The sequence below is a fragment of the Sphaerodactylus townsendi genome, linkage group LG03 (genome assembly GCF_021028975.2).
Source record: "Sphaerodactylus townsendi isolate TG3544 linkage group LG03, MPM_Stown_v2.3, whole genome shotgun sequence".
NCBI classification, from domain to species: domain Eukaryota; kingdom Metazoa; phylum Chordata; class Lepidosauria; order Squamata; family Sphaerodactylidae; genus Sphaerodactylus; species Sphaerodactylus townsendi.
Genome location: NC_059427.1, coordinates 146,457,025 through 146,471,001, shown reverse-complemented (window position 1 = coordinate 146,471,001; position 13,977 = coordinate 146,457,025). Strand labels below are relative to the sequence as shown.

The 13,977-nt window shown below is 47.0% G+C and overlaps 1 protein-coding gene across 2 annotated transcripts in view; it reads right to left on the bottom strand.

Moving 5' to 3' along the window:
- The window catches only part of MECP2 (methyl-CpG binding protein 2), a 207,894-nt gene extending 194,365 nt beyond the window's left edge, over positions 1-13,529 (bottom strand). For both annotated transcript variants that reach the window (XM_048490633.1, XM_048490634.1), the window contains exon 1: positions 13,287-13,529. In XM_048490633.1, the coding sequence (XP_048346590.1) occupies positions 13,287-13,438 (152 nt within the window). In that variant the 5' untranslated portion in view covers positions 13,439-13,529. The remainder of the gene's footprint in view (positions 1-13,286) is intronic.
- Between the last annotated feature and the right edge of the window lie 448 nt (positions 13,530-13,977).

The window sequence follows — 13,977 nt, the reverse complement described above, 5'->3', positions numbered from 1 at the left end:
CGACTTTTGCAGCATATCTCTATCCTCCTCTATGGAGAAGTTTCAGGCAAAACAATTTTTCTACCATTTGGGGCTTCCCTCCTCCCTGTGGGAAAGCCCTTTGGAGCAGGCGCAGCAGCACTCGATCAGCACCATCCCCCGCCCGCCAGCTCTGGAGTGAGCTGTTAGTTCGACTGTTTAGAGTCGTATGTGAAGCAGCTTTTAAGTCAGAGCAGGCTTGGTAAACTGCTGTTAGACAGCATAGTGGAATCTTAAGGAAGAGTCGGGCAAATATGTAGAGCTAGCAAGATGATGGATAAATGTGTGGAACTGGGGCTTTAAACATGAGCAACAGCCAAGATGGAGAGTATTAGCAGACTTTGCAGTAGCTCCCCTTGGATTCCGTCTCCTCTCTCTGCAGCCACATCTGCCTGCTGTTATGCACAAGAGCACACGTACCTTTTCCCCTTCTCTGAAAAAGGAGCTCAAGGAGCTAGCCCTGTTTTCTGAGAATTCCAATGCTGCTTCTGCTTGGAGCAACTTAGATGTTCAACAGGAGGCAGAAATATGTCTGCACATAAGGATGCCTGAGGATCATTATATAGGAAGCTTATGATAACGTTAATTTGAACGCATAACATTATCTCAGTCATCGGATGGGCCAATAAGATGACTTCTAGCCTAATTGGCTCACTCTCAGCAGAGTTTGGAGGCTAAGCAGGGTCTGCCACGGTCAGCACTTGGATGGGAGACCACCAAGATAGCCTGGGGTTGCTATGCACAGCCAGGCAATGGCAAGTCTCCTCTGCTCATCTTTTCCCTTGAAAACCCTCTGGTCCTGGGGTCACCATTTGTCAGTTGCAACTTAACCTCACACAATTGCTATTAATAATAAGCCTTAATAGTAAGGTTCAAGAGTAATGGCTTTCCTAAGGCTACCTAACGAGGCTAAAATGAACAACTTCCCAGCTCAGGCTGTGGATCAAAACAGAAGCAATTCCTTGGGTTTAAACCCAGGAATAAGGGAAAGATACAAGCAAAACTGGGAGAGTGATGAGGAGCTCAAGACCCCACAGCCCACTTTCTCCAGACACTTTGCTCCTGGTTGAAACTGGCAGCAGCTGTACAAATGGCTGAGAGAAGATTGCTGGGACAACAGGGATGCATGGAGCTAAGCCAGGGGTAGGGAACCTGCGGCTCAAGAGCCGTGTGCGGCTCTTCTGCCCTTGCACTGCGGCTCCATGAGCCGAGCCGCTGGCCCCATCCTTGCCCGCCCTGCAGGCAGCAGGGAGGGCGCACCAACTGCCTGCGGCTGGCTGGGCTGCGCCACGGGCTTCCCCTCTCGCCTGCCCCGTTGAAGCGGGGCGGGCGCTTTCCCGGCGGCCGGCAAGGCCGAGCCACTGGTCCCATCCTTGCCCGCCCTGAAGGCAGCAGGGTGGATGCATCCATGCGCTTCTCAGAATGAGCGGAGTAAAAGGTTAAAAAAAACCAATATATACAGTGTTATCTTTATTTTAAATGTCAAAAATTATTTGCGGCTCCAAGTGTTTTCTTTTCCCATGGAAAAAGGGTCCAAATGGCTCTTTGAGTGTTAAAGGTTCCCTACCCCTGAGCTAAGCCATGGGAAGAGGGGGCTCAGCACCAACCGGTGCTTTTAAAACAGAACTACCAAAGGCCCCGCCTTTCTCCCTGACTGGAGCGGTTCCACATCTATTGACACAGAACCAACCTGGTCACAGTTAATTTGGCCCTCAGCCACGACCGGCTCTCACAACACATTCACATGGCAACCAGGGTATGGACAAGATTTTAGGGGCAAGCACCAGAATGTCGGGACCACAGGGATTCTCTCAGCTCTGCCTTACTGCACATTGTTATGCGTCACTGAGCTAGTCCTAATGAAAGGCATTATATAAATTACGTTGAAGTCAGAGAGCTGTTTTTCCAGCTGCCACCTCAGAGACTGTGTTTCAGAGGGGTAAGCCCCTCAAAGTCACCCTGCAATTGCTGGGCTCAGCGTCAGATACCAGCCCAAGGAACACGCATGCAGAGGTGGGTGTCAAAACAAGCCATTAGGAATGTATGAAATTAGAACCTCCACCACCTTCCATGTCTTGGGGACAAGCTGTAACATTTAAATGACCTTCTCTTCAATCAACTTGTAAACTGTCCTATTATGAACTGATAGCTGAAAAAGAGCTCTCTTTTTAAATTAGCCGGAGTCCAAAATCAACTGGGCTGTGGCGAAAGAATGAGGAGTTTTGTTTTTTTAAAGATGGAAAAGTATTTTACAGTTGGAATTGCCAACCGCTACCACAAAACAAGAAGCCATCCTTACCGCAAGTTATGGTGTTAACAAATGTCCAAACATAGAAACTCCAAACCACAGCAGAAAGTCATCTCGTTGCCCAAAGAAAACACATTCCTCGCCTTCCCATCTACTTGAATGTGCACCGATGCTGCTAAAGCTTTGGAGCTCTTCTTCCTCCAAAAGGCATTAAGAACAGAGTAGCCTAAACAAGCAGATGAAGCCGTAGGCAAACAAACATCGTGAGCATGTTCAGAGCAAAACCCTGCAAGGCTCAATAATATAAAACCCCAGCGGAACCACACATGCATGTGCCTCGGGCACCATGCCAGAGACTTCTCGCATTTCATTATTCCCGTCCCTTTTATTGAATACCTGTCGGTATGTGATTCAGTAGCCTCCCGAAGAGGCTACTACAATGGGCACCACATAGAGCTGCCCCTGAAGGCAGTTTGCAGAGTTTAGCATATATGTAATTTTACAGCCATCATTTAGCAAAGGTGAGGCACAGATAAACCCTGGCTTCTGTGCACTGACTTCTTCCAAACCATTTCTGGGCATCGTTTAAGGTTCAATTGAAGCTGGAGCCCAGCAACACTTTAAAGACCAGCAAAATTCCAGCACAAGTTTTCGTTAGTTCTCATTCAGCGAACTGCGCACCTACAAGGTTGATGCTTTGATATTCGTAACCAAATCTGGAGGGGGGCAGGGACAAGATGTTACAAGGGAAGGCCAGTAAAACAAGATCCAGTATAAAGAGGGATCAGTTCGTTCCTAGTGGATGAAGGTGGGGCAGGATCTAGGGGAGCAGGTGCCCCAGCGGCAGGCAGAGAGGGGACAGCGGCAGGTGATGGATGAGGCTCAACTGCCCAAAAGAGATGGCTCATTCTAAAGCAGTGTGCCCCATTTTGCCCTGTTGCTAGGAGGTGGGGGAGGCTCAGTCACTGGGAAAAGATGGCTAGTTCTGCAGCACATGCGCCCCATTCTCCCCACTGGGCTGCTGCTATGAGGTGGGGAGACTCAACTGCCCAGCAGAAATGGCTTGTTTAGCAGCATGCATGCCCAATTAGGCTGCTGCGAGGAGGTGGGGGAGGCTCAAGCGCTTGGAGGTCAGGGGGGGCTGGTGACTGTTAACAGTTTAGAATACTCCACAGTGCTCCTCTTTCCTGCCCCCCTGAAGGAGCTTGGAATCAAATGGGGCAGAGGAGAAGAGAACGGACTCTTCTCTCCTCCCCACTCCGCCACTTAGGCAGTTTAAAAGGCCACGAGTAGATCTGCCCCATCATCTGATAGGCTTGGCCTTCTCCAAAGACTCCGATTTTACCCCTTGGGAAATGGAGTGAAGCAAGAAAAGGAGGCCTTGTCCATGTGTGATGTGTGCCATCAAGCCTCTTCTGACTTATGAATCAATGACCTCTGAAACATCCACTCTTTAACAGTCTTGCAAACTGGGGGCCGTGGCTTCCTTTATTGAGCCAATCCATCTTGTGGTGGGACATCCTCTTTTTCCATTGTCTTCAATGCTTCGTAGCATTATTGCTTTTTCCAGTAAGTCTCTGCCAGTGACTTCAGTAGCTTCAGTTTAGTCATTTTAGCTTCTAGCAGTGTAGTCGGCGGATGACGTGCAGCCCAAGAAAGCTTTATCAGTATAAGAAGGAGAATGAGGTGTGATTGGGGTTGGAGTTTCCCATGTCAACGTTAGGTATATTTACAACTATAATGAATATTTTTTTTAAGTCCAGGAAAAGGCTGGGCTGAAAAATTTCTTCTCCTTGGGTTGGGTTTTGATGCATGAAGAGGGATTGAGGGAACATTCAAACATTATAGTAGATAAAATAATGTAAAAGTGGAATTAATCATTCATAGTTTTTAGATAATATATTTCATCATTTAAAAGAGTTGTTGATTATCTACGTATATACAAAGAAATAAATACATATATAATACATGGGGGGTCATTTTGTACTTTTGCCCCTCAAAAAAAGGTACATCCAGCCTTGGGCAAAGGCCACTACAATCTGCTCTCAGATAGAGAAGGTACAAGTAACAAAATCTAATGCAAGATAAACTGATCAAATAGGACAGTGATGGCGAACCTATGGCACGGGTGCCAGAGGTGGCACTCAGAGCCCTCTCTGTGGGCATGCGCAAACAGAGTGCTCCCCCCCCCCCCACACAACTAGGCTGGTCTGGGCTGCTGGGCTCGATTATTAGCATTAAACCTAAGCCCTAGTTTTGGGTAAGCAGTGTAGGTAACCCTGTTAAGCGCTGTTAAACTAAAGCGTGATCCTTTACCTGGGAGGAAGCTCGGTTGCCGGCAATGGGACTTGCTTCTGAGTAAACCCTCCTAGGGTCGTGATTCACCCGTTGGAAGAGTTGCATGGTTGCTTCAAAGCAAAGCCATCAACTACCACCAAGCTTACTCCTGAGTAACGCATGCCTCGGAGCCAACCGTTTTTTCTAAACGAAAACCTCAGTATTCAGGTTAAATTACCGTGTTGGCCCTTTGCGATAAATAAGTGGATTTTGGGTTGCAATTTGAGCAATCGGTCTCAAAAAGGTTCGCCATCACTGTACTAGGAAGTCACAGAAACAATAACTGAAATAACGGAAATCCATAACAAACCGGATATTAGCATCAGAAACGACATGAAACGAATTGAAGACGACAGAGCTCAACCAGATCGCTGCACTCCTCGACGCGGCAGGAAGATATTGGGGTCTAAGATGGCCGCACCAGCGACAGGAAGTGACCGAAAAGTATTTCCTGCCTCCTCAACAGCGAGTGGGAACCAATCCAACAACAAGATGGCCTACACCATCCAGGAGAATTACAGATCCCTGTAAAGAAGACCTGGAGAGTAAATAGTCATGAGCTTGCTAATGAATTTTAATTTGGCAATTTCATATTGAACTCACTGTTCAAAGTTTCTTTGTAACAGAGCAGCAACTTTTAGATCAATGACAGCAGATTCAAATGTTCATCCACTGTTGTTTTTTTTAATATTTTGATTTTTTTTAAATGCCAGGTTTGTATCCATAGGGACGGACTTAATTTTCCAGTGCAGAGAGTTAGAAGGGCACTGGTCACATGGACAAGCGAATAAGACTGATAGAGTATTGCTGGATGTGATGTTTGACAAAACCTGTGTCCGGGGGTCACCGCAGCGGCTCGCCCCAGACTCGGCGGGCCAGGGGGCGGGGCCAGCAGCGGAGCGGCAGCGGGAGCCCAGTCGGTGGGGAAGACACCTTCCCCTCCCCTCCCAGGGGGCACCCTGTGGTTCCGGCAGCTGACTTCTTTAGGAGCCCCAAAGACCAGGGCTGCAGACGAGGAGACCAACACCTCGGAAAGGGACGGTGGGACGGATTGTCAGCCCCAGCCGCAGGAGGGGGAGGGAGAGCGCCACAACCTGATAACACAGAGAGCCCAGGCCCCTCCCAAGGCTTTCAAACCTGTTGTCCCCACATACACACACACCCCTTCCAGTGGCCCACCTGGCTATACATACAGACACTCACAAAAGGGGAGGGGATTGCTCTTGCTAAAAACCCAATTCTACACCTTCTTCTTCTTGATATTTAACCACACCCTATGGATGTACACTTCTGTGCATCTTACAAAGTAAACTCTCATAGATGTGCATGCTGAAATAAAATTTTGAGCTTCTCAGGTTCCAGTGGGCTCCTGTGTCATTTCAAAAGGTGTGGGAAAAGAGCCAGGGGAGAACGCCACTCGGAGAATCAAGGAGTCACAGTTTGCCAGGTGCTGGCTAAGGCTGCGAGGAAGGACATCTGCACATGGGTATGCAGTCAAAAGGGGGCCAGGGGGGAGAAAGAAAATAGCAAAATCCTCTTCATTATGTGAATAATTTTCTAGGCTAAGAAGCTGAACTTAAGGCAGCAAAACGACAGGATTCAAGAATGAGCTATATACTTAAAGTAAACCCCTCTGGGTAACACTGGCCGGTACTTATGCCCACCAATCCCACGCCACTATCCACACCTTCCTATTCATTCATTCAGCCCCTCTATTCCACTGCCTATTCCACAGTTAGACTGTACGCTCCTTGAAGTGACAAGTAAGGGGTTTGGTGTTCCCGATTTTACATTACAAAGTATCAAGTACATTTAATACTGAAATAATAACAGTCATTTGCCGCATACATAGAAGCTTTCTTTAAACATTAAAAACAGGGACAAACATGCGATCTGCAAACAGAATTTCAGAACCCAAATACTACCCAGGTTGGGACATTGGCTTGAGAATAAAGAGCAGGTGACTTACAGTGCAATCATATACAGACTATACTCCAATCTAAGGCCTTTTGTTTCAAGTGCTGCTCGAGCACGTTACCAGGCTACCCCTATACGAAGAGCCGAGGAACTAATGGGGAAAATATAGCATTTCTGGCTTGTAAGAAATTTATGAATAAAATCCAGACCCTGCTTAGCTTCTGAGATCGGACACATGCCTTCTATGTTGGCTGCAGATCTGACATAATGGCCCTAAATATCCGTGGTCTGTTTAAGCAGACTGCTGAATACCTACATAAGAGTTAAAGACAGGATATGAACCAGGATATGAACCCACAGACTGAAGGGGGTTTGCATACCATGGTCTGCATTAATCACTGCACTGTTGCGCTTGCATTACGCATACAAATCTTTACTGAAGGAGACTACAGGTGCTCCATTTCTCTGTTCACGCAACAAACACTATTCTCTTTCTATTCACAACCTCCAGGGACAGGGTTGACACGGGCAAATGAGACCGTGATTTCACTGGGATCGTATGAGTGAGGATGTGCACACCATCACATCACAGTTGACTTATGGTCATCCCACGAGGTTTTCAAGTCAAGAAGCATTCAAAGGTGGTTTGACATTACCAGCCTCTATGAGGGCGGAGAGAGTCCTGAGAGAACTGTGATGTTAAACCAAGGCTATAATGAAATGGTGGACCGCTAAAAGACTCAAATCTCCTTACTGGAGTAATTTTGTATTCCGCACTATGAAATGTACTAAATTATCAATTTTTACCAATAATAAACAATTACACTTTTTCCAGCGTTCAAACGTCTTTATGTAGATCCTCTCAGCCACTTACTTGATAACTCTATTTTACTTCTGCTCAGCAGGAAAAGGGAATGGGACACAGAGAATAGCAGCTTGCCAAAAAAACCCCACCAAGTTCATATCTGGCCTGACGGGGATCGTCCACACTAGCCTGATCTTGTCAGATCTCAGAAGCTAAGCAGGGTTGCACCTGGTTAGTTCTTGGATGGGAGATCAAGGTTGCAACACAGCAGCAGGCGATGGCAAACCACCTCTGTCATTCTCAGGGTGGTCATAGTTCAGGTGCAGCCTCACGGCACTTTCCTTCACCCCCAAGGTTCCCATCAACACAGAATCTAGCTTTGTACGCAGCTTTCCATTTTAACACAGATAAGGGTTCCCTTACAATAGATAAGGGCTAGCAATCACCAGGTTATGGTGAAATTCTGATTAGGCCGGTAGAAGGAACTGTTGGTGTCTGTAGCACTAGAAACTACAAGAGAAATTCACATGCAGCTCAGACATTGAAGCTAAAAGGCAAGTCCCTTGTTAAAAACAAAGTCACTATCCCAGACCTACGTAATAAAGGGTAAGTTAGAAGCGACATTCTGTACACTTTCCTGTGCGCTTTACATTCGACACAACTCACCAAGTAACATGTACAGGAAATAAATGCAAAGGTGTGTTTGTTTACCAAAAGGCATGGCATGGCCAACAACTGCAAGCCTGGCTAATTCTGCCATAGAGCTGCAAAGCACAATGCTGGAAAAGGCAATACTGCTGCCACTCTGGCCAAGATCCATGAACTTGAGAATCACATACAAACCTTTACTAAGAACACCAGTGTTCCAACTCAAAAAGCTTAGAACTCATGCCCACAAATTCACATTGGCACGAACCATTCCTACCGCCTGGGGATTAACTTTAAGACAAAAAAAGATGGCAAGGACATTTTGTTAAATATTTAGTTTATTCAAGTATTATCAATACTCATCCCTTGACTTAAACACTTGTCACGCTCTACAAGGTCAAACACACAGTGGCTCCTGTCAGTGGGATTGTACTCTTGGTACACCCAAAAGCAGAATATACTAGAGGCAGCATACCTCGCCTTGTATCTTCTGTTTGCCAGAATACAATTTATGTTAAGTCAGAACACTTTTTTTGTGTGGCATCTGCAGATACTTAAATCTCATTTCAGCCAACTCAATACACATGTGAAACAGTGGCACCTCAGATTCTGAATCTCAAATCCAGATTTGTGTATTCTTCCAAACCCGCACATATTGTAGCCTGACAAACACAAAGCTCTTTTGCGCCCTAAAGAATCCACTGCGGTGGAAAGGTCAAGGCAGCTATTTGTACACCATTTTCAACTAGGGGAAGAGCCCTAAAAGCTAGCCACAAGAGACAGGAAAATATGTTTGACTTTGTAAAAGGCAGGCGACTAGAGTGGTACAAGCACAGCTAACACATTCACATAGCCAACTTCTACAATAGTTCTGAAATAGTTATTCACATGGTTATAGATAAGTACAACCATAGCTACTATGCAAGCAACACATGAATTATTGGTGGGATGAAGTCACGTCCAGATATCCTCAAGTATCCGGACTAAAGCTATATACAAAGCATTTGTTTGATTAGAGGCTGCATGTATGCAAGTCTGGATATCCTTTACTGGCTCCTCATTGACGATGTGATAGTATGATTCAGTTTCACACAATTATTACTGCCTGTGTTATTAAGGCAAAATCCCGTCCCCCAACGAGATAGGTTCTTGGTTTATTTACCCAAGGATACAATATTAATTTTTTAAAATACAGGTCACATTTACACCTCATAGGGTCTGTTCAGACAGCAGAAATGGAAGTAATTTAATAATTTAGCAGAACCAACACCTCCATGCAATAGGAGTAAAAAAGGCGTATGATGTTGAGCGAAGAGGGCACAGAACTAAGGCAAGTACACTAAGCTATGATTTTATCTGACTATCACCTCTGGTACTTTTCTTTGGCCCTGTATTGCTACATAGCGATAGGTAATGGCAAACCACCTCTATTTGTCCCTGCCCTGACCGGCTGACCCAGTCTAGTTTGATCTCATCAGATCTGGGCAGCTAAGCAGGATCTGCCTAGTCAGAACTTGGATGGGAGATCACCAAGGAAGTCCAGGGTCACTAAGCAGTGGCCAGCAATGGCAAACCACCCCGAAGTCTCTTGCCTTGAAAAGCGCATGGTCATCACCATAAGTCACCTGCCACTTTGCACAAACACGGTTTTCTTTACTGCATTTTTTAAACACAAAGAGCAGGAACTGTCAAACAGCATTCTCTGTCCATATTGATCATTGTTGTACATGGACTCTCTAGAGTATCACGTGTCAAACTTGGGCCCTCCAGATGTTCAGACTATGATTCCCATCAGCCCTTGCCAGCATGAGCCATGCTGGCAGGGACCGATGGAATTGTAGCCCATGAACATCTGGAGGGCCCAGGTTTGACACCACGTTCTAGGCAGTTCCAGTGCAATTAGGGAATGAATGTGTAGACAGACATGGCCTCCACTCATGCCTTGGTCTAGCCTCACCTTGTGGCATCTGCAGGGATTGTATATTCACAGCTACCTCAATCTAGCCTGCCTCAGGCAAGGCATTTCTTCCAAATGGTGTAAGCAAGGCTGGAAGCAATAGGCAGAGCAAGTGGAAGAAGCATGCCCTTCAGCCCTTGAAGGATTTAGCTAGTGAGGGAGTGAAAGAGGACCATTATTACAATCAATTGCTAAAAAGCAAGGTGGAAACATTGTAATGGGGATCCATCCAAGGGGTTACCATATACAGGGACTGATATTTAATTTAAAAAACCACCATAATTTTTAATTAGAAGTGAAAGATTCTGGCCGCTGACCACATAATGAAGAGCTCAAATCATGAAAATGTGAATTAGTACATTATAGTAAATTTAGCTCAGGGTAGGACCATGTTTTCCGATAAATTAGAATATAATTCCCCATCAGCCTCTGTCAGCATGGCCAATTGGCCATGCTGGTAGGGGCTGATGGGAATTGTAGTTCCTGAACATCTGGAGAGCCGCAGGTTCCCTACCCCTGCCCTAGCCAATGGGGCAACAGTGTGAAATGGTACCTAATCAAATTTGGGTGTCATGGACTACGAGATAAGGAAAGACAAAAACTGCAAGTAGAAATTTTGGTCAACTACAGAAAAAAAAAATCCCCAGAACCAAACTGTTTCAAGCAAGCTGTCAAGTTGTGGGATGTACATATTTATCCTTTACGCCTATCTCAATAAAGAATTCCGTGGAACTCCACAGCTTGCTTACTACTTTGAGGTCTTTTGGGTGGTGTTAATAGAAAGGTGTCACATGGCTGATGTCTTTAGACAATATAAATTAATGAAATAAGATAGGCAGATAAGGGAACACTAGTCATCAGAAAAGAAAAACAGTAGCTGGGATCTTTTGGGGAACAGGTGAGAAAAAAACAAAGAGAAATGGGATCCTTCCTCTCTACCTCTTGAATATCTATTTAATTTTTCACTTTCAGGAATATTCCATGCTGCTTCACAAGACCACAGCAAGCACTTTCACTAATAGTCAAAATAAAAGAATATCATGGTCTCAATCCACCCCTGACATCCAGGTGCTTTACTTCAGGGCTAACCGCACTCTGCAGAAGAATAACAAAGATATTTCCTCGGCAGCAACAGCAACAGCTTGCCTGTGTTAGTCCACTCCAACAAGTGAGGAAATCGCACCCACATCCAGAAATTAGTTCGGTACCTAGGGGTTCCACACTACGCTGATTTTCCGGCTTTGCAAAGCAATACACTCATCTAAAATATGGGTACTGTAATAAAAGATGACCACCACGCACACAGGAGTTTCCAATGTTCTCGCCTCTTTCAGTTTCTGCCTAGAACAGTGTTGGCAAACCTATGACAGGTGTGTCAAAAGTGACACACCAGCGTTCACCAACATCCAACAACATTCTCCCTGTTTGAGTCTGAATCATTTTTACAATAATTTGACATTTCTTTATATTACTTGTAGCACCACACATGATTGGACTGTATTTTTTCTAAATAAATATGTAAAGAATTACGTCTTTTGTTTTGGGGGGAAGGGGTGAAATTCCAGCAGCGTCAAGTTTGGCATTTTCCAAATTTTTGACACACCGAGCCCAAACGGTTCGCCATCACTGGCCTAGATGTCAATCCTTAAAGGAAAGTTGAAATTCTTAAAAATCTGACTCTGGCACTACACTAAAAGTTATGGCCTGTGTTCCATGGAAAAACCAGTCATGTAATAAACCAGGACAGATTTTGCAGCACTAACGACACACTGATTAATGAGTTTAGATAAGGCAACACTTTTAATGCAAGGGAATAACAAAAATCCATACGGCTAGGACGGTAACATAAAGATTCTGCTGTAACGTAAGGCAATTTAAAAGTTCATTACGAGTCTACAGCATGTGGCAGATAACATACTGGAACACTTCCAAGGTTTCATAAACAAAAGCATGGAAATACCACCTATGAGAGTGACAAATGGTGTGCCAATATCACAGCAACAGCTCGTATAAACTCACAGCTTAAGCGGAGCAAAAGAATACTTGGAGGAGCCAAAAAACGCTACAACAGTGTCGGGAACCTGACCTGAACCCAGCAAACTGAACTCTGATGTAATGGGAGGAGAGAAAAGGCCCAGACGGGGGTCCATTTGGACATCCGCCCACTATAAATGACAGCACATTTTGGGAGTACACCTTAATCCTAGTGACCTGGTACACCTGAGATACAACCATTAAACCCACACCAACAGGATTTAGATAACACTCCGTTTTATGTACCGTTTAACACCGAAAACAATGTTGGAAGAGATAAATGGCCGCAGGGCCAAAAAAGCAGAGAAGGCTCTGCATGACAGCCGGACCTAAGCTCATGCCATAAACGTCTCGACAACATCAGATAGCAAGAGGGGAAATATCGAAAAAAATTGACAATAACGACACCTAACCAAAGCAAGAAAGTTAGCCTCAACAGGGTGGCATAACATATGCCAGAGCAAGATCCCTCCATGGGTCAGACCACATCAGACAGAAAGACCCCGATGCCCGATAAACAGGAGTGCCAGAAAACCTTAAGAGCACCCACTGGATGTGTTGACAAAGGTGTGAAACAACCAAAGACTGGCATAAGCAAGCTGGCATAAGCAAAGAGCACCCTTCCCACCCCCAAAATCAGGCCTTGGGGCGGCATCACCCACAGGACAGGTGTATTTACGTGGGGTTTGGGTGACGGGGTTTGGGGCTGCAACCCCCACAGAAGATAAGGATAATATATATATGTCCACACATGTGTGTTAAGAATAGAAAATAAGGATGATAAATATGGATTAAGGTATGTATGCGGTGCATCATCACATCGAGTGGTTTTTAAGAGCTGGCATAATAGGCAAGGGGCAACCTGGGGAGAAGTTGGCACGGGTGGGCGCCCCAGGGACGGGGGGAGGGAAGCCAGGGGGGTGCCCAGGAGAGGGGGCGGGTCGTTTTGGAAGGGTGACATCAGCAGGGAAGCCCCCCGGCCGCCGCCACCTCCGACCCCACAGCCCCCCTCCCCCCTCGGGGCACACCCCGCGCCAACTCCTCCTCCTCCCCCCCTCCGCCCTCCCTCAGGGTGAGGGTCGCCCCTCCCCTCGCCCGGCAGAGGGGGGATCGCTGTGACGCACTCAGGGGCCCTCCCGGGCGCGCGGCGGGAAAGGGGAAGAGAAGCCGCGAGCGGGAAAGGAGCCGCGGCCCCGCCGCGCCTCCCGCCTCTGGCAGATGGTCCCTTTCAGGGCTCCCGCCCCGGGAGCTGGGATGGCGCGGCCCGGCTCTCCCTCCCCGCCCGCTCCCTCCCCGCCCGCCTTCTTCCTCAGGTCACTCACAATCTCTCCTCGTCTCCGCTCGGCGCCGCCGCCATTTTCTTCGCAGCGAAGAACCCGCGGGGGGGGGGGAGGGGGGGGCAGGCCGAGCCGGAGAGGAAACCCGTAGCGCCAGGCCCCGCCTCCCTTGGATGCCATTGGCCGGCCTGCCCCATCACTCAGGATACCCACCCGAAATTATTGGCCCGGGCTCTCGTACCCGGGCGAGGCTGCCGCGCTCCCGGCGGCCGTTAGAATTGGCGGGAAGCGCTGTCAGTTACAAGGATAAAAAGTGGGCGGGGGAGCCGAGCCCGCGTTGTTGCTGATTGGAGGGGGGAGGCTGTGCGCCTAGTGATAGGCCAGTGGGCTCATCGGTCACGCTGGAAGGGGGCGGGGTTTAGTCACAGGCTGAAGGGTTTTGAAATGTAACGGGTCTAACGGTTTTGTTTCTTCTCTTCCCTCCCCCCCCTCCCCAAGGCCGTTACCTCATCAATCCGTGTTGGGCCCCCATGCTGTTAGTGTCACCTTTATTATTTCGAGGCAATGGGCGGTGATAAAGACTGGCTCCGTTTTCACCCATGTCAAGGCCATGTCTCACCAACCAGTACATAACTTACCCTGGATCCATTCATGCAGGATATCTGAGATCCCTCACATGAAGACCTCTTTACATACAATATGTGGTGGGATCCAACCAGTTCTCCCCGCTTCTCTA